The sequence below is a fragment of the Pseudochaenichthys georgianus genome, chromosome 22 (genome assembly GCF_902827115.2).
Source record: "Pseudochaenichthys georgianus chromosome 22, fPseGeo1.2, whole genome shotgun sequence".
Taxonomy (NCBI): Eukaryota; Metazoa; Chordata; class Actinopteri; order Perciformes; family Channichthyidae; genus Pseudochaenichthys; species Pseudochaenichthys georgianus.
Genome location: NC_047524.1, coordinates 2,588,273 through 2,609,403, shown reverse-complemented (window position 1 = coordinate 2,609,403; position 21,131 = coordinate 2,588,273). Strand labels below are relative to the sequence as shown.

The 21,131-nt window shown below is 42.3% G+C and overlaps 1 protein-coding gene across 5 annotated transcripts in view; it reads left to right on the top strand.

Annotated features, from left to right (window-relative positions):
- Window positions 1-21,131, top strand: part of LOC117467748 (immunoglobulin lambda-1 light chain-like) — a 156,775-nt gene that overhangs the window by 81,475 nt on the left and 54,169 nt on the right. Inside the window, exons 1-2 of one of the 5 annotated variants that reach the window (XM_071207155.1) lie at window positions 16,854-17,232; window positions 17,325-17,651. The exons of 3 other annotated variants lie outside the window; for them this stretch is intronic. In XM_071207155.1, coding sequence (XP_071063256.1) covers window positions 17,157-17,232; window positions 17,325-17,651 — 403 coding nt within the window. In that variant the 5' untranslated portion in view covers window positions 16,854-17,156. Of the gene's footprint in view, window positions 1-16,853; window positions 17,233-17,324; window positions 17,656-21,131 lie in introns of those variants that run through there. One more of the 5 variants, XM_071207156.1, reaches the window with a different exon arrangement.

Sequence of the window (21,131 nt, the reverse complement as noted above, 5' to 3'; positions counted from 1 at the left end):
GGGTTCTTCTTTGTAGAGAAGAAAGACAAGACCCTAAGGCCCTGTATCGACTTTCGGGGTCTTAATAACATTACAATCAAGAATCGATACCCACTGCCTCTTATCTCTTCTGCATTTGAGTTGTTGCAGGGAGCAACCATATTCACGAAGCTGGACTTGCGTAACGCGTACCACTTGGTACGTATTCGCGAGGGGGATGAGTGGAAGACCGCCTTCAACACCACCTCGGGGCACTACGAGTACCTAGTCATGCCTTTTGGGCTTACCAACGCCCCTGCAGTATTCCAGGCGTTGGTAAATGATGTGCTCCGAGACATGTTGGACCGACACGTGTTTGTTTACTTGGATGACATCCTGATCTTTTCCAAGACACTGAAAGAACACGTGCACCACGTCCAGGCGGTTCTCAGGAGATTACTCGAGAACTCGCTGTTTGTTAAAACGGAGAAGTGCGAGTTTCACACATCCTCTGTCTCTTTTCTGGGATACATCGTGGGACAAGGGAGCATCGAGATGGATCCTGCCAAGGTTGATGCAGTCACTTCCTGGCCGGTTCCAGATTCCCGGAAGCGGCTACAACAGTTCCTTGGGTTCGCCAACTTCTACCGGAGGTTCATTCGTGGATACAGTACCTTGGCCGCTCCTCTCACAGCCCTGACCTCCTCTAAGGTCATGTTCCAGTGGTCCTCCTCGGCTGAGGAGGCATTCCAGAACCTTAAGGCGAGGTTCACCTCCGGCCCCATCCTCCGAGTACCCGATCCTGTAAGACAGTTTGTTTTGGAGGTGGATGCTTCTGATATGGGGGTGGGAGCCATCCTGTCTCAGCGAGCAATGGACAGCCAAAAACTCCATCCCTGTGCTTTCTTTTCAAAGCGTTTGACTCCAGCGGAAAGGAATTATGATGTGGAAAACCGGGAGCTGCTAGCAGTGAAGTTGGCTCTGGAGGAGTGGCGTCACTGGCTCGAGGGGACCAGTCAACCTTTCCTGGTGTGGACCGACCACAAGAATTTGGAGTACATCCGGTCGGCCCGCAGACTGAATTCCCGACAGGCTAGATGGGCCCTTTTCTTCACTCGGTTCAATTTCTCCCTCTCCTACCGCCCTGGTTCTCGGAACATTAAGGCTGACGCTCTTTCTCGTCAGTTTGGAGAGGGAGGTAACATTCCCAGGGGCTTGGACACCATCCTTCCGACTTCTCAGCTCGTCGCCGCCCTCATCTGGGAGGTGGAGGAGAGGGTCAAGGCTGCCCAGCAGGACCAGCCGGGACCCAGTGCCTGTCCTCCGAACCGCCTGTTCGTTCCGCAGACGTTGAGGTCTGATGTTCTCCAGTTGGCTCATAACTCCAGACTCACCTGCCATCCTGGGATCCAACGCACATGGGAGGTAGTCCAGCAAAGGTTCTGGTGGGCAACACTTAAGGAGGACACCAGGGAATTTGTTAATGCCTGCCCCGTTTGCAATCAGAACAAGTCTTCTCACCAAGCTCCTGCTGGTCTCCTACGACCTCTGCCTATCCCTCATCGCCCCTGGTCTCACATTTCTTTGGACTTTGTTACTGGTCTGCCACCGTCCAACGGACACACTGCCATCTTGACGGTGGTAGACCGATTCAGTAAGATGGCTCATTTTGTGCCGATACCCAAGCTCCCCTCAGCTAAAGAGACGGCAGAGCTGGTCCTGCTCCATGTGTTCCGGCTCCATGGGCTGCCTACTGATGTGGTTTCCGATCGTGGTCCTCAATTTTCCTCGGTGTTCTGGAGGGAATTCTGCACGCTCCTTGGGGCCACGGTCAGTCTGTCATCCGGTTTCCATCCGCAGTCCAACGGTCAGACAGAAAGAAAGAACCAGGAGATGGAGACAACCTTACGATGTATAGTCTCCAAGAACCCAGCGGCCTGGGCTAAACAGCTGCTCTGGGTCGAGTACGCCCACAACACTCTGGTCAGTTCGGCCACCAAGCTGTCCCCATTTCAGTGTGCTTACGGGCTTCAACCCCCTCTGTTTCCGGCCCTGGAGAGGGAGGTTACCTGTCCGTCCGTCCAGGCTTTCATCCGTCGTTGTCGACAGACCTGGAATCAAGCCCGGAGAACTCTCGTCTGTTTGGCCAACCGGTACGCCTCCTCTGCCAACCGCCGACGTTCTGAAGCACCTGTCTACCAGGTGGGCCAAAAGGTATGGCTTTCCTCCCGGGATATTCCTTTACGGGTGGATTCAAAGAAACTTGCACCTAAATTCATTGGACCGTTTGAGATTGTCAGAATAATCAATCCCGCAGCAGTAAGGCTAAGACTGCCTCGGACTCTGCGGATCCATCCCACCTTCCACGTTTCCAGGATCAAACCTGTCCGAGAGAGTGCCTTGGTTCCTGCGATCCCTCCCCCACCACCCCCCCGGATGATTGACGGCGGGCCTACGTACACTCTCCGACGACTTCTTCGTTCCCGTCGCAGAGGAAGAGGAGTCCAGTACCTGGTGGACTGGAAGGGTTACGGCCCTGAGGAGAGGTGTTGGGTTCCAGCTCGTCAGGTGTTGGACCCCCGGCTCATCAGGGAGTTCCATCGGCGTAATCCCGAGCAACCGTCTAAGACCGTCACGTTGACGGGCAGAGACACAGGGAGAGTCTCTCCTCTTACCGTCAGCTCGTCAGAGGAGGACAGCGAGGGGCAGGCTTCTGATGAGGATGCAGATTCCCACAGGGGGCAGGAGAGGGAGGCGGAAAGAACTTTTTCAGATGAGTACTAATCCCACCTCCCACCTTCATCTGTAGATTAGCATTTAGGGACGTCAGGAGCCGTCCATTAAGGGGGGGGTTCTGTCATAGTCTGCTCCATCATTCACCAGTAGTTTTCCATTCACCTGTCTCACCTGTTTTCCACACCCACTCGTTAACTCACTCTATTTCTCTTCTGCACCCATTAGCTTCTGCCAGTATTTAAACTCGCACCTGACACACACTCTTTGCCAGATTGTACTTTGCCTCATGCTTGTCTCTCCCGCGTTCAACACTAGATTGCCTACCCGGTTCCGACCCTGCCTGTCCCCGACCTGCCTGCTCTGCCTGTTTCCTGATCCTGCCTGTCCCTCGACTATCCTGCCTGGCCTGTTATCCGACCCTGCCTGTATCCACGCTGACCGCCTCGCTTACTCCCTGACCCTCTGCCTGTCCCTGACTCACCTTCTGCCCGCTGTCCTCCGGTGCGTTATACTGCCCGGTTGGTATTCCTCCGATCCAGTGGAATCTCCAATAAAGGATATTACCAATTCTCCTTGGTTTCTCGAGTGCTGCATTTGGGTTCTCCTTAAGACTGTGACATATGTACTGTATGTCTTAATGCTCTTATATGTGACGGTGTGACTTCCATGAAACTAATATTTTATATCTTCCCAACAGACGAGCTGACAGGAAGCCCAATGCCTGTTCCCGCATCTGCAGCTGTCATTTTCCTTTACAAAAGAGAAAAAGGCCTGTTTCATTTGAAGCACAGAATGTAGAAGAGCATTCCTACTGTCTGAGTGGGATAATTGATGGAATGGAGGAAGGAGCTGCGTGTCTAATGACTGAGGACGAAGCAGGTCCATCAACACAGGCGGCTGCTAATGAAGATCCTCAACCACTATCTGAGAATGCAGAGGAGCAAGCAACCACGGTAGAAGAAAAACTTCAATCTCAGCAAAGACACATAATGCAGCTAGAGATCCAGCTAGAGGAGTCCAAGGCAAAGCAGAGTTACTGCCGTGACAAGTATTCTGCCTCTCAGCTGAGTGAAAAGGTTCTTCGGATGGAGACAGGATTGCCAGATAGAGACACATTCAGTGCTGTGTGTGAGTATGTTGCTCGTTTTGAGGGTTCCATTACATACCCAGAAGGTTGGTTCCCCAAATCACTGAGTCTTGAAGACCAAGTTTTCATGACCCTCATGAAACTGCGTCATAATTACACACACCTTCATCTGGCTGCACTCTTTCACTGCGGTGAAAGCACTGTCAGAAATGTGATAGTAACATTTATAGAGGTTCTCCATAAATTACTTTTTAAGGATATAATGAGTACTGTTCCCAGCCGGGAGAAAAATAAAACCAGCTTGCCTTCTTCATTTCGGCACATCCAAAACTGCAGAATGATAGTGGATTGTACGGACATCAAAATTGCTATCCCCAAGCAAATGGATATCCAGAAAGAGACCTACTCTGCTTACCGTGGCATGCACTCCTTCAAACTACTGCTCGGGGTAGCACCAAATGCTGTGATCACATACTGCAGCAAACTATACCCAGGATCAACAAGTGACAAAGAGATAGTACGGGATTCTGGTGTTCTTCAGCATTTCAAACCTGGAGATCTGATATTGGCTAACAAGGGATTCTTAATCCAGAACATTCTTCCTAAAGGAGTCACTGTCAACATTCCCCCATTCCTCTGTCATGGCCAACTGACACACAGTGAAGCACAGGCTACAAAGCTTATCGCACAAAATAGGATTCACGTCGAGAGAGCAAATGCTCGTTTGAAAGAATTTAGGATCCTAAAGTTCATTCCATCTCACCTGAGGCACTTCGCAGATAAACTGGTGCAGGTATATTGCGCACGAGTGAACTTCCAACGTCCTCTCATAAAAGAGGTGGCAGAAAAATAGTGTCTTTTCACATGTAAACACATGTGTTTCATACACATCTTTTCAACTCTGTAAGCCCCCCTCCCCCCTCTCAATCAAAACCTCTTGACTGACTTTTCTGTTTATTTTATTTTACTATATTTATTTGTTTGCCTGTCCTTGTTTCTCTACCCTCCCTCATAATGTAAGGCATCTTTGAGTTGTAGAAAAGCGCTATATAAATCAAATGTATATTATTATTATACTTTGTTTTACATTTTGAGTTCATCATTACACTCAAACTGTCTTTTCATTGGGTGCATTTTATTTCTTTTATTTAGAATCTGCTGTTTAATCAATCCAGAAACATGTTTCATACTTTGTTTTACATTTTGAGTTCATCATTAAACTCAAACAATGTCTTTTAAACTGGGTGCATTTTATTTCTTTTATTTAGGTTCTGTTTAATACACATTAATTTGACTCAGATGTGCTGATAATATCTGCAAATATAAATCTTTAAACTGTCTTTTTACCTTGAAGTCTGGCCTCTCGGGTAGGCTCTGTTTTTTGTCTTTCTTTATCAAAAACGTTACTCCAAAGAATGGTTTGTGGTTTGGGATTCAGAGGCAGGCTTGAATCAAGAAACCACAATAGTTTTCTGCATGGACTGCCTTTTTTTATTAAGAAATATTATTTTGTAAATATGTTATTCTCTGTAGTCAGAAACCTAACACTCTAACAACCACAACATTGCAAAGGTGAGTAAATGTAAATTAAAAACGATTCACAATTTCTTAAAATTACTATATTTGAAAATGATAGATTTAATGATCTTTTTCATCGAACATATGAACAACTCAAACAAGGATCGCAGCAGCTACAAGAAAGATCTTCAAAGGGGAACCATAACATCCTGAAGATGAGTTTTCTCTAAAAAAAAAAATTTAATTTTAACAACAGTGCTCTCTGAACTCAGAACAAGTCAATTAATATGCCTTTTTGTTTTTCTGTCTTTTTCAGAAAATAACCACAACAGTGATAAAGGTGATTATTCCGGCAGTGCCAGCTTTGGAAGCATGTGGGCCTTGAAAAAGTCCTCGAGAGCCAACAGGTTAGGCTGCCAATTGTCATCTCGGGCTATCGGAATGATGACACTGTCTTTCGTAGTCCAGACCACAAAGTAGCAAGTCTCTCTTGCAGTGAGGTGAAGCTGACCTTGCACTTGGTGCCAGTAAGGATGCTCCTCACGCAGGCTGAATGTTTCTCCCTCCTTACTGACACAGAAGCCCTTGATTTGCAATGCTTCACTAATTGTCATTTCCCTGGCTCCGTAGGGATACTTTACCTCCAGCACAGCGGAAGACCCTACCAGACCATCTGGAGATGCCCCCAACACTCCTGATTGGGAGAGCCACAAACCTGACTCATGGACCTGCATCTGGGTTGCAGTGGTGAATGCCCTGACGCCCTCACATTCATTCATAGTCCCCCAGTGTACAGACAAAACACCATCCAGGGCCTGTTGTTGCCCTAGCACCCTGGCAATAAGGGAAGCAGTCACACGTTTTGACCTCAGGACAGCTCCAAAGTTGCTGGCAGTCAACCTTCCTTTCCTGAAAATATGCCAGTTTGGGTTGGTTCGCTGACCAGTGGTAGCCACCTGAATTGCCCTCTGTTGCTCCTCAGACAATGCCATGCTTCCCACAATTGCCTCACGTCCCTGATGCCCAACAGATTTGATAATTTCAGGAACAGTAAGTGTTTCCAAGCTGTAGTGTTCCTCTTCTGGCTCGGGGGAGAGAAGCCAAGACATTCCTGAGAACCTGCCCCCGAGTCTGTCCCTCAGCCAGTCACGATCTGCGGAGGTGGGCTCTCTTGTCAGCGGGTTGAATGACTTATTGGTTGGAGGAAATAGCTCCTCCACTGAATGTGTACATTTAGCTGCCTTTGGCTTCTTCCACTGACAGGGGGTGTCAGTGCAGCTGAAATTGTGGATGGCAAAGATGGCTAATGCAGCTGCATGACTGCATTTCCATTCTCCACGTGGGCATTCACATTTTGTGGAGAGAATTCCCTCTTCTCCTGTAGATACCTGTGGTGATGGGATTGTTTTATTATTTAAAATATATTTACATTTGTAATGCCTTCCCAATTATCCCTTTAATTGTTTATATAAATATATATAAATATAATATATATATAAACTGTATGTTTATTTCATGGATATTTCTGTGTTTTCTGGTGTGTAATATTTGTAATAAAGATTTCATGTGACACATAAAATGGATGTGTTGATGGGAATTAATGTCACTAATGTGAATAAATTAACTCTAGGTTAACGGTACTCTTGCTATCACTACTCACCGACACTCTATAAACCTTGTCTCTCATGCTGGCCCTGACAACACCGGTAAGCACACCTTCATCTAGGCTGCACTGCTGTACGTGTCCTGACTTGTAGTGGTTCTCTCCTCTATCTACACTCTTCTTGTCATCTTTGTAATATGATATCAGACTGGCAATTGACACAGCCATGACTTCTAATGAAATTCAGTGTGGCTCAAATGAAAAGCTTTGTTAAAATATGCAAGCGCGCGAAAGTCAGTTGAAACGATCTTAAGTTGGCGTGACGTTGAAGTCGTGCGACCCTGCTGCTGGACTGGCTTGTAGTTCGTTTATAGCATAACGTTAGCATTTTGCTTCTGGCGACTAGATTTATGATTTCAAAATTATAAAAGTAGGGTAGACATGTGGATATTATCCGGCTGAACAAAACGTGATCCGTCTCTTAAATGTGTGTCAACCACAGACCTTATTTCGAGCTATTTTCCAAAATCCTATGGAGAAATTGCATTGCGTTTTTGACGAAGGAACCGGAAGGAGTTTACATCCGGGGTTTAGGACGCGTCACTGCGGTTCTCTATTGAGCCTTCTATTCCCATAGCACTCAGTAGTAATGATTTTATGTGCTTTTTTAACGATAAACTTGTTACTCTTAGAAACAAAATTAATGACCTCTTGCCTTTGACCAGTATAGTGTTATCAACAGCTCCCGGAAACGTAAGTTCTAATATTACACTAGATAGTAAACTAGAATGCTTTTCAGCCATAAACCTTGAACAGTTAAATTCAATGATTCTCTCTTCTAAACCATCAACGTGCATGTTAGACCCAATTCCAACTAAGCTGTTGAAGGAAGTTTTTCCATTAATTAGCGCTTCTTTATTAAATATTATGAATATGTCTTTATGATGAAGCTATGTTCCACAATCATTCAAAGTAGCAGTGATAAAACCGCTTCTTAAAAAGCACAACCTCGATCCAGAGGTTTTAGCCAACTAGACCTATTTCTAATCTTCCGTTCCTCTCAAAAATTCTTGAGAAAGCAGTCGCAAAACAGCTGTGTGATTACTTAAAAACAATGATTTATTTGAAGATTTTCAGTCTGGCTTTAGAACACATCATAGCACAGAGAAAGTTCTGGTTAAAGTCACAAATGACATTCTAATAGCCTCTGACAAGGGACTTGTCTCTATTCTTGTTTTGCTCGATCTCAGTGCTGCATTTGATACTATCGATCATGATATCTTATTGCAAAGACTAGAGCAATTAGTTGGCATACAGGGAACTGCTTTAGGCTGGTTTAGGTCCTATCTATCTGAACGCTCTTAGTTTGTACGTGTCAATGATGAATCTTCCACGCAAACCAAAGTTAGCCATGGAGTACCACAGGGCTCAGTGCTCGGACCTATTTTGTTCACATTATATATGCTTCCATTAGGCAATATTATAAGGAATTATTCTGTAAATTGTCATTGTTATGCGGATGATACTCAACTATATTTATCCATCAAGCCTGATGAAATTAATCATCTAAATAAAATTCAAGACTGCCTCAAGGACTGAAAAACGTGGATGACCTTACATTTTTTTATGTTAAACACGACCAAAACTGAAGTTATTGTACTTGGCCCGAAGAATCTACGAAACAAATTATCTAAAGATATACTAACTATGGATGGCATTAATTTGGCCTCCAGTGAGACTGTAAGGAATCTTGGTGTTATATTTGATCAGGATTTATCCTTTAACGCCCACATAAAATCAATTTCAAGGACCGCCTACTTCCATCTACGTAACATTGCAAAAATCAGGCATATCTTGCCTTAAAACGATGCAGAGAAACTAGTCCATGCATTTGTTAATTCAAGGCTGGATTATTGTAACTCCTTATTATCAGGGTGTACCAAGAAGTCAGTCAAGTCGCTTCAGCTGATTCAAAATGCTGCAGCTCGTGTACTAACCAGAGTTAGGAAAAGGGACCACATTACTCCTGTTCTGGCTGCCTTACACTGGCTCCCTATAGAACACAGGATATAATTTAAAATTCTTCTTCTCGCCTACAAAGCCCTTAATGGGCAGGCGCCATCTTACCTTAAAGAACTCATTATACCCTACTGTCCCTCTAGGGCAGGGGTGCCCAACCAGTCGATCGCGATCGACCGGTCGATCGCGGGGAGATTCCCAGTCGATCGCGAGATGTGTCTAAAAATAGAACAACAATATTCTGTTTTATCGTTAATGTCCTATAACATAATCTTCCTGTGCCAGAATAATGCACTTGAATGCATCAAAGCTTTGTGATTGGCCGGCGTGTGTCGGGGCGTGGCTGGTCCGCAGTGGGCACTAGTTTGCTAACGTTGTCCGTGTCAACAGAAGTGACAGTCCGCACACACACAAGACCGCAATTATGGCAGAAGCAAAACATATATAATTTTCACTCCGAGTGGGAGGATGTTTATGTTTGTATAGATCTATTCCAATTCAAAGTCCATCTGTCTCATCTGCAATGCGAGTGTGGCTTTATCGAAGAAGGGTAATTTAGGAGCGACATTTCAAAACAGTGCACAAACGCTACAAGACGGAATTCCCTCCTGATTCTGCCCTATGCTCCCAAAAGGGGAGGGGCCTGAAAGGACAGCTAAATGCACAGCAGTCCATTTTCACCAGGCCCAACAACAAGAGCAAGGCTGCTACCAGAGCATCTTATCGTGTCAGTCACGTTATTGCGAAACACATGAAGTCTTTCAAAGACGGCAAAGTTGTGAAAGAAGCATTCCTGGAGGCTGCCGATGCGTAATAAAAATAACAGTAGCATTTCAACAGGTTTTTGATATGATAAAAACTCAAGTTAGATACCGTTATTAATCAGCTGTAAGTTTGAGTTTGTTTGAACTTATTCATTCTAATTATTGTACAACATGGTATAAGAATGCAAACTTAAATTGATTATAGTCTATTCAGGTTAAGAAACTAGTGTTGCTTGCATCCTATTTTAAAAGGCATTTATTTTTATAATCTACTAAAATGCAACAAAAAAAAGGGTTTGATTCTATTAATTTTGTCTTTTTTATTGCACTGTTGCATCAGATTCCTGTGTAGCTTCATATCTGAGTTGTCTTATTAGTAAGACTAATTTATACTTTTGTAGCAACACTATTTTTAAATAATGGCAAAGAAAGGGTTCAGAGTTTTTTCCTGTGTCATATGTGGCAGCACTGTTCAATGTTTCTTAAACATTAGTGTGACGTGTGAATAAACTCCAACTCTGTATCAACAACACTGTTAACTTCAGTTAAATACTTGTATGTGTGTAGAATAGATTAGAAAGAGGTGAGATAAAGGATCTGCAGTATTTTATGAAGTATTCATCGTACAAAGGTCAGTTTTATACAAGTAGAAGTGTGTATTTACCTGGTAGTAGGCTGTCAGTAGTTTTGCTGATATAGGCTTAGTTTGTCGGGGGACATCTTACTTCTTCCTTCTCTCTGTCTATACCTGTGTACTCTCATATTCCGATTAACCCAGCTTCCCCAAATGTCTTTCTTTTTGGTGTCTATATACGCTGGGATCCGGAGTCATGGATGATCCTGCGGTCCTGTGCCCTACATTGCGAGCCCTGGATCTTGAGTCGTGGCTGTGGTCCTGGATCATAGGTCCTGGATGGATATCCTCATGGATTCATCTTCCACACACATGCAAACACACATGCAACACATGCATTTCCAAACATTTGGACTACCTATGTTGCAAATGTATTATCTTTTCAATTTACACACGGCATCTATTGCACGTCTGTCCGTCCTGGGAGAGGGATCCCTCCTCTGTTGCTCTCCCTGAGGTTTCTCCTATTTATCCCTTTAAAACTGTGGGTTTTCTTCGGAAGTTTTTGCTTGTACGATGTGAGGTTCTAAGGAAAGAGGGTGTCATATTGTCATACTGATATTTTGTACAAACTGTGAAGTCCACTGAGACAAATGTAACATTTGTGATATTGGGCTAACTAAATAAACATTGATTGATTGATTGATAGAGTTTGTACTTGTTTTTTTCTTATCAAATGTTTTTGAAATATTTTGAGATTTGACGGAGCAGGGTGTACTTGTTATTTATCCTTTTATTATAGATATGTCTGTTGTTTGTGTTTGTTTTTAGAGTGTGTCAGGATGGATCCCTTTTCAAATAAGGAACCTGAACCTGAACCTGAACCCGAAGGTTTTTCATATTCTGCCTAATGTTATGTTGGTGTCTCATTTCGGTCATAACGCCATTTGCTGGTTTCAGAATTATCTATCCGACCGTACTCAATGCGTCAGGTTGTGTAGTACTGTCTCTGAGCCTTTCATCTTGGAGAAGGGAGTTCCACAGGGCTCTATTTTGGGGCCCTTGCTCTTTTTATTATACGTAAACAATATTTGTAATCAGATGCAATTTTCTATATCATATTTATGCTGATGACACTATTGTATACTCATGTGCTCCTTCTCTGGTGATGGCCGTTTCCAATTTAAAATCTGATTGTATCACGCTGCAGCATGCACTTCTTGATTCTAAAGTGCTATTGAACGGTAAGAAAACCAAAGCAATGCTTTTTGCTTTGTCAGCGTCCTCTTGCCTCCCCATTGACACCCTTGCTGTTGTCTCTGTTGAGTTTGTTGATACATACAAATATCTGGGCTTTTGGTTGGACAGAAATCTAAACTTTAAACACCACATTGAAGTTCTAACTCAGAAATTGAAATTCACTCTTGGCTTCCTTTATAGACTTAAATGTTGTTTTTCAACTTGTTCCCGTAAAAGGTTGTTCTCTGGCGTATTCCTGTCCCAGCTGGACTATAGTGATACAATCTATAGATTTGCCGGTCCCACTGTTTTGGCCAAACTTGACCCACTCTACCATGCTGTACTGCAATACATTTCAAATGCACCCTATAGGACTCATCATTGCACACTGTATAGCCTAACTGGATGGTCCTCACTTAGTATGGGTAGGATGCAGCATTGGTTTGTATTATTGTATAAAGCCATTTTAGGAAAGCTTCCACTGTACATATGTGCCAGATTTGCTCCAGTTTGTGAGTCTTAACCTCAGATCCAGTGCCTGGATATGGTTCCAGGTTCCTGTCGTGCGGACTGAGGCTGGAAAAAGGAGTCTTTTTTATTATGGTCCTTGATCTTGGAATGACCTTCAATCAAGGGTTAATCGGAACATGAGAGTACACAGGTATAGACAGAGAGAAGGAAGAAGTAAGATGTCCCCCGACAAACTAAGCCTATATCAGCAAAACTAGGGGCTGAATCTAATCAGCCCTAACTATAAGCTTTATCAAAAAGGAAGGTCTTAAGCGCACTCTTAAAAACGGATAGGGTGTCTGCCGCCCGAACACAAACTGGAAGCTGATTCCACAAATGTGGAGCTTGATAAGAAAAGGCTCTGGCTCCCATTGTACTTTTAGAGACTCTAGGAACAACCAACAACCCTGCATTCTTGGAACGCAATGCCCTAGTAGGACAGTAGGGTATAATGAGTTCTTTAAGGTAAGATGGCGCCTGCACATTAAGGGCTTTGTATGCGAGAAGAAGAATTTTCTATCCTGTATTCTATAGGGAGCCAGTGTAAGGCAGCCAGAACAGGAGTAATGTGGTCCCTTTTCCTAACTCTGGTTAGTACACGAGCTGCAGCATTTTGAATCAGCTGAAGCGACTTGACTGACTTCTTGGTACTCCCTGATAATAAAGAGTTACAATAATCCAGCCTAGAAGTAACAAATGCATGGACTAGTTTCTCTGCATCGTTTTGAGGCAAGATATGCCTGATTTTTGCAATGTTACGTAGATGGAAGTAGGCGGTCCTTGAAATTGATTTTATGTGGGCGTTAAAAGATAAATCCTGATCAAATATAACACCAAGATTCCTTACAGTCTCACTGGAGGCCAAATTAATGCCATCCATAGTTAGTATATCTTTAGATAATTTGTTTCGTAGATTCTTCGGGCCAAGTACAATAACTTCAGTTTTGGTCGTGTTTAACATCAAAAAGTTTAAGGTCATCCACGTCCTTGAGGCAGTCTTGAATTTTATTTAGATGATTAATTTCATCAGGCTTGATTGATAAATATAGTTGAGTATCATCCGCATAACAATGAAAGTTTACAGAATGATTCCTTATAATATTACCTAACGGAAGCATATATAATGTGAACAAAATAGGTCCGAGCACTGAGCCCTGTGGCACTCCATGGCTAACTTTGGTTTGCGTGGAAGATTCATCATTAACACGTTAACATTTAAACTGCTGCTCCATGTTGTTGGTTATCTAACATTTCACTTCTCATTTCAGAGTCTTCTGCCAACAAGTTCCTGACTCAAACGGACACATCCAAGTCTGCTAGTCCTGGAGGGACTGTGACCATCAGCGCTACAGGGAGCTCAGATATTCGTGCTGATCTCAGTTGGTATCTTCAGAAACCTGGACAGGCTCCTAAACTTCTTATATACTCAGCATCATCTATGTTATCTAGAACTGAGCCTAGATTCAGTGGTACTAGATCTGGTGCTCACTACACTTTGACCATCAGTAACGTTAAGGATGTTGATGCAGGAGATTACTATTGGCTGGGCAACCATGGTGATGGCACGTTCACACAGTGATTTAGAGCCGTACAAAAACCTCCTTCAGTCTGAAGTAAAGCGTCCTGCTGCAGCTGCAGAGGTGAAGAGACTGAGAGGAGGAGAACTGGTCCAGTGAACACAAGAGTCATCAAGCAGAACCACCATGAATCCAAATAAAGCTGAAACACACTCACAGACACTCTTCAACACCCTGTTTAAACTATATTAATGTCATTACATTCAGTCTCTTTATGAGTGAGCTGGGAAAGTTAGATTCTTGTTGAACTATAGCCACTGATATCAACATATATTTAACAGTAACTTTATGAATGGCTGTACAAAACAATTAATGATATTACCGCAGTCCAAACATACGCAACACAATTTAAATCATTTGAAGTACTGTAAACACACAATGTTGTTGTTTACACTCCACTGTATATTTTAATAGATTGAGTATTTAAAAAACTCAATCTATTAAAATGTATTGACATAGTAAAGCTTAAAACAGTACTGATTATGCACAACATTTTCCATAACAAAATGCCTCCTAACATTCAAAAGCAGCTCCAAACCACAGTCAGGAAATACCCAGCTTGGCATCCTGACTGGTTGTGCAGCAAGCCCTGTAGAACAACCATCAAGTCACAGCTGATCCATAAACGGAGTTAGAACGTGCAATGGACTTCACCCAGACCTTTCAACTACCACTTGTCATCAACAGTTCAAAACATTTAATTTTTTTATTCTATTCAGAGATTTCTACAGCTAACAAATATTGGGTATTCCCGGAATCCTTTTTTTCCTTTTTATTATTATTATTTTTTTAGAACTAACACCTTCTCAGTTTGTTTATTTATTTAATATGGTCGACATGACTTTACATTTATTGTGTCCTACTTATTTCTTTTCATCGTTATGGGGTTGAATTATTATTTCAGCCGTGGAAATTTCCTTGCAATATTTGTATTGGTATATGAGTGCATTTGTGTACTTATACACTTGAACATGTTTATATATTGTGTAAGTGTGAACATATGAATGTAAAAAAAGTCACTTGAAAATAAGTGTTAATAATAATATGTATATGCATATATTATTATTATCATTATTCCTTTGCCAAGTACATGTGTACATATATATATATATTTATAGTATTTTCATTTTCAAAAATGGAAGTTTTGACAGAAAATGACCCTCATAGTTTTTCTTATATATATGCATTTATTGTTTTCTTACCCTAACTTTTATTTATTTTTTCTCCAGTTGTCTTTAGTTTTCTTTATTTCTTTGTACTCCTTCATTTCTATAGGTATTTGTCGCAATAATGCCAATGTTATATTAGGATGATTCACAGGATACCTTCTTCCCATAAGCTATGCTTCAGCCCTCCCGCTTCTACTGATTTTGTTCATCTTTGTGTGTTTGAATTATAATTCTTTTTTTTGTATGAATTTAGTAGAATAAAAGAATAAAAAAAACTGTCCCAAAGTCATGAATTATATCAATATAATACGAGGTTTCATACTGAAGGTATTAATACATCTGTCTCACAATGAACATATGAATTAAAGAAATACAAAGACACGGTCTCATTTTAATCAACATTTTTATTTAATGATGGTTTAAAGCTCACACCACATTTGAGATGAATGATGAGTTTCTGTTGGAGTGAAACAAATGAAATCCAGTTGAATTGTGAGCTGATGAACAAACAGGAGAATATGCAGGAAGTGAGGATTAGAGAGCAACACTAAAAACTGAACAGAGACAGCAGCAACATGTGAGCAGAGGAGATGTGTGTCTTCATGAAGATCTCTAGCAAAGCAGCTGCTTCCTCTCCAGACAGGAAGTGACGCTCTACTCCGAGCAGCGGGCAGGGTCTAGGCTTTGAGTGACAGGGCTCTGTCCACTCAGACTGGCCTCACAGCTCACTGAGCACGCCCCCCTCTAGCGCTCTGCAGAGAGGCTCAGGGTGCTGCTCCAGCTGTAGCGGCCGTCGCTCCCCAGGACCTCCGGGCTGTGGGACCCCCCTGAGGAGCTGCTGCTGTCCCCCAGCTTCCAGGCGGAGGGGAAGCCCCCGCTGGCCAGACACACCACGGTGGCACTGCCCTGCTGCAGCTCCTCTCTGGAGGGGGGGAGGACGCTCAGGGTGGGCTGCTGCACACCCACTGCAGCAGGGAGGGAGGGGGGAGGAAAAGGGAGGAATTAGAGTGAACACTTGATTATAAGGTCCTTTTTTGATGTTGTCATTTTGCTGCTGTCAAACCCTTGAGTCAGTACTTTACGATACCAGTCACCTCTGTGGAAACATTGGTATCACTGCCTTTTTTAATTTACATTTGAGTGTTGTACGTCTTTTAAAAATGGACCTTGAGTCTCTTCAATAAAGATGATGATGATGAGGAAAAGTAAAACGTGTGTTTTCTTTTAAAAGAACATCCATAACATTCATCTGTTTGCAACTTACACATTATTTATCTATTATATCATATTCCAATTACTTGTATCTAACTCTCCTTGCTCTGTGTTATTGTGCTGCTCTGTTGGAGGAGCCTGTGACCTCAGATGCTCATTGAAGTATCCGCACTGGAGCTATGTACACATGACAAGAAAAGCCTTGAATCCTTGAATCCTTATATTTCATCAAATGAAACAGAACAAGTTGTGCTGCTGTTACTCTCATAAATCACTCAGGATCAGACCCCCACGTGATTCAAGTGAATGACTGACTTTGTGTAAAGTGTGCAAGCTAAAGATTCATTGATAATAATGATTGAATATCTTCACATGTGTGATGTTCTTTAAACTGACGGAGCTGAACGTCTCAAGTGAAAACAGTTCAAACATTTATCATCTGTCTCTTTCACTTCCTTTTCACTGCATGTCAAATCAATGAACCGTGAACACGACGACAAGCTGCATTAACTGATACAATCACAAGTTTAACATGAATCCGTATTTAACTTGAACTCAACAAAATAGTTGATATTTTAATAGACAACAGATAAATAATGTAAATAAATACAATATTATGAACTACAAATGTAAAACTGAATGTGGCGGAGATGTCACGCTTTAACAAATCTTAATAAATACAAACATTGATATAAAGTTGTTATGATAATAAATATAATATAGAAAATAAACAAGTTATTTGCGTTAAAAAATGTATTTGTACGAAACGAACAATTGATATAGAAGTCTGCAAAGGTTCCTTTCAGATTACAAGAGGAGCTTAATGAACACGAGGCTTTTCAATAATAGTTATTAACAAATGTATTTGAAATAGAACTGAAACATGTTATTTATCTACAGTGAATCTCTGCATGTATGTTAATGTCAGACAGACAGACATATCATACCAACCACAGTGGACACAAACTCAAATCCTCATCTCCACTCCTGATATAAATATGTTCTTCCATTCAGATGATAGACGGTGTAAATCCAGACAGTGTTCCTCCTGGTTTCGTGTCCCACGTTGCCTTCAGTGTGCTGAGAGCAGAGACATCATTTCCATAGAGAGGAGGCTTTGCATGGTCAGCTGATCCTCCAGTGAACTGAGAAGGTTTATAGTCCTGTGAGTTCAACACTGCAGGACTCACATGTGTCAGTCAGCAGAAAGCACCATGACTCTCATCACCATCCTCATCTGGACGCTGGCCTGCTGCTGTTTCACAGGTTCATTCACTCAGCAACATTTCAAACATCATGTTCTGCCTTTCCTCTCCTTTCTTTCTGCTGAGAAATCAATGATCTGTTTCTGTGTGCAGGATGCAGCGGTCAGACTGTGACTGTGACTCAGCCTGCAGTCCAGACGTCTGCCCCAGGATCCACCGTCGCTCTCACCTGTAAAACCAGCACAGATGTTTATCCCAACTGCGGTGGTAAGGATTGTATGTCCTGGTATCAACAGAAATCTGGACAGCCTCCAAAGCTCCTGATAAAACTAGTGAGCACACGAGAATCAGGAACAGAACCTCGGTTTAGTGGCAGTGGAAGCGGCTCTGACTTCTCTATGACCATCACTGGACTGAAGGCTGAAGATGCAGCAGTTTATTACTGTCAGAGTGCCCACTACATAAACAGTGCTTGGCAGTTCACACAGTGATTTGTCGTCGTACAAAAACCTCCCTCAGTCAGACTGCAGAGACTCTGAGCTGTTACAGAAGGAACCACCTGCAGCTGCTGAAGAGGAAGAGACTGACACAGCCCACTGAACTCAGAGCTGACAGGAACCCACCCAGCACTATTCACTTCTTATTCTTAAATACACATATGTTAATGGGTTAATGAGATTAAACCCAGTCCAAAACACATTATATGTAAAAGCAGCATTACACACACCTTATTGTGATCTCTGCTTCCCCGAATTAAAACAACAAACGCTCTTTAGCTTTGCCCCACATGTCTCCACTCGGTGTGCTTCACAGCAGGAGCATCTCTGGCCTCTCTGGAGTTATTATTTAGTCATTATTATAAAGATCCTGATTCAAAATGACAAAGATCAATCTAATGAAGTCTTTAAAATGTTAAACGGTGGCTGATTAAAACCCTCTTATTCACATCAATCAATGAACTTATCCATTAGTTAACCTCAAATTCACATCTTTGTTAAAAACTTCAGGTTTTCTAACAATTTCATTGACGTTTCTGAAATGTTTTTTTGTTCCATTATTGAAACCAAAAACAGCAGGACTGACACAGCCCACTGAACTCAGAGCTGACAGGAACTCAGCACTAAAAAAAACATATACAATAATATATGTCTTTCTGACTTATTGTGATAGATTTAGTAAAAGTGCTTATAAAATATGTAATGACTTTGAAATGTTCTAGATTAACTATATATCTCTTCTGTGCTCACACATTTTGAAACTAGTATTTGCATGTTTCATTTTCAGATGTAAATACCAAGAAGCCTTAGTAAAAACTTTGAAACGACATTCTTCCAGAATAAAAACAAAGTACATTCACTGAAGCGCAGAACACATATATGAGGCAGACTACTTGTAGTTTACTTGACTGTGCATCAGTACATTTTAGAGGAATATTTAGCAGTCTTAACATCCCGATAGCAATGAATATCTTAAGTGCTTTGACAAAAAATCATCTGTGGAAGCCGTAGCGCTGTAAAAAGCACGACCAATCATCTGAGCCGGCCCGGCTAAAGTAACTGGACGGCCTTCCTGCCTGTCAGCCTTCCATCTCGTGCACAAACTTATCTCGTGCCCTCATTGGTCATGTGCGCGTTCGTGTATTGGAGGAGGGGCTCTGTGAGGAAGTGGCAGATTTCTTCCGGCTGTGTATTCTCAAATTCTTGCGCACTCCAGCTGGTTTCTCCAAAATTACCTACCCGACCTTTAAGACAACATCACTTAAGTGGGTTAGCGATGGCAAGACAGGGATGTTCCCTCATTGGAGTGTCGACACACAGAGAGCTGATGAGCTTAGTGGAAGGAAGCGTATCTGCACTGCATGTGATGAGATCGGAAGGTAGGAGGGTTACGTTCTGCATGTAAATAACAACTGACAGCAGTAGAGAAAGAAACAGTTTTAATGTTTCACTGAAACTAGATGATGACTCATGGAGAATGTGACAACATCTGATTAGTTTAAAGTGGCCCTGTAAGTCACATTACTATGTAACACTCGCACTTCTGTTGGCAGGAGCTCCAACACATTGTACGTGATAGGCTAAGGGGCGGGACATCTCTAAGTGGTTGACCAATCACAACGGAGCCAGACAGCTAACCAATCAGAGCAGACTGGGCTCTGGTTTCAGACAGAGGGTGAAAAGAGGTGGTGCAGCACAGGCAGTATGAGAAAAATAAAGAGCTTTCTGAACATTAAAGCATGGAGACATGTCCCAGTAGAGACACTACATATTATTTTGAAACCTGAAAATAAGCAGAACAGGGCCTCTTTAACTGAACGACTGAACGCCCAAACTTTCCCGTAAATGAATCCGTTTCAGCAACCCCTCTGATATTGACATCTGAATCTTTTTTTATTATAAAAACAATTGACTATAGCCGCTTTAATGATTTCTGTGTGGAACTATTGTTCAAGTCAAGGATTAATGTTATTGGATCAGTTTCAGGTGACGTTGGCAGACATTGTCTAAGAGAGAAAACTCTTGGATCTGTTCCCAGGTCAGCAAGAACGCTGTGCAGGCGCAGCTCGACCACAGATTTAACATGACATGCAAACAACACGCCAGAGGAGACAGAAATAAATAGGGCAGTTTATAACAATGGCATGACATGATTTCTGTGAAATTATATCCCACAGTGTTATATCTTCCTTATTCTACGATTCCTATCTCTTACTGCCACTCATTAATACATCTGATTCCACCTTTTAGAGATTTGATTCTGCTGATATAAGAGCAAATATGTAGACCATGTTAGCGTGCCAGGAATAATTTGTCTCATAGCAGTGCAAAGAGAGTGCTCTCTCCTCGTCGACCTGCAGGTTTAAACTTCATTTAAGGCTGCTTCTCTGGGCCAATAAGACATAACATGCCAATTAAGATGCCAAGCTCTGACATAAAGGCCCTCAGTGCCACGCCCTGATCCCCGAGCAGACGACACATCCTAACCTCATAGTAAGATCAAAGTGGCAGCACATGTCCTGAACTTGAAGGAATGATGCTGGTGTCTTACCTCCGGCTTCTGCCCTCTGGTAATCCTGCCCGCACAGTGCAACTCCTCGCTCATAGCAGAGAGTCAAACCCAGCATTATTCTGTCCTTAGGAAGCATCAAGACATCAAAACTATAAGCTTTTATCTTATTTTATATTCCTTATAAATATATTTTGAGTAAGTCTCCTTTGCATTGAAAACATGCTTTTGTCCCTAAAATATCTGACCTACAGTATATGCTGACTTGGCACTTGGCATAATTAAGTCTGGCTCTAGAAAGTTGTTTTACAATTTTGCTGATGCTTGAAATAAAGCCAATTGCATTAATGGGATTTTGCTGCACAACAGACTCCTAATGGAGTGGACATTAAGAGGCTGAATCTCTGCTGTTTTCTTTAATGAATCAAAAGTAAACTGCAGCAGGATATCACGTTAGCGTTTGGCGGGGCAGGGCCCAATCCACAATTTCTCATTATTAAGCTAGAAATAAAAATAAATGCTTTTGGCTCATTTTCAGAGTTTTTCCTTTTTAGGCGGGAATTCCATGTTTCAAAAAAAGCTGTTTCAACATTGCCATGTTTTTTTATTTGTCATAGGCCTACATTAAAACATGCTTGGAGGTGTAATGAACCCAAAGCATACTTTTGTTGGTGGAAGTAAAAAAAACATGCCAGCAAATGCCATATGCCATATTAATGCAAGTCACTGCTTAATGATTGGGGTGATTTGTAGGCGGGTAGTAATAACGGGTAGGCGGTAATAACTCATAATAAGCTATAAGTGTGGAAGCTAAACAGTGCTGAGCCCATTGAATAAGCCTGCGTCGCAGTGGAGGAGCTTCTGTTGGCATAGGATAGGGATAATCCTTTTAGACAAAGCTTCGCCACGAATGACTCAGTTAACACTTCCTCTCTCAGTCTGGATGAGCTCCCC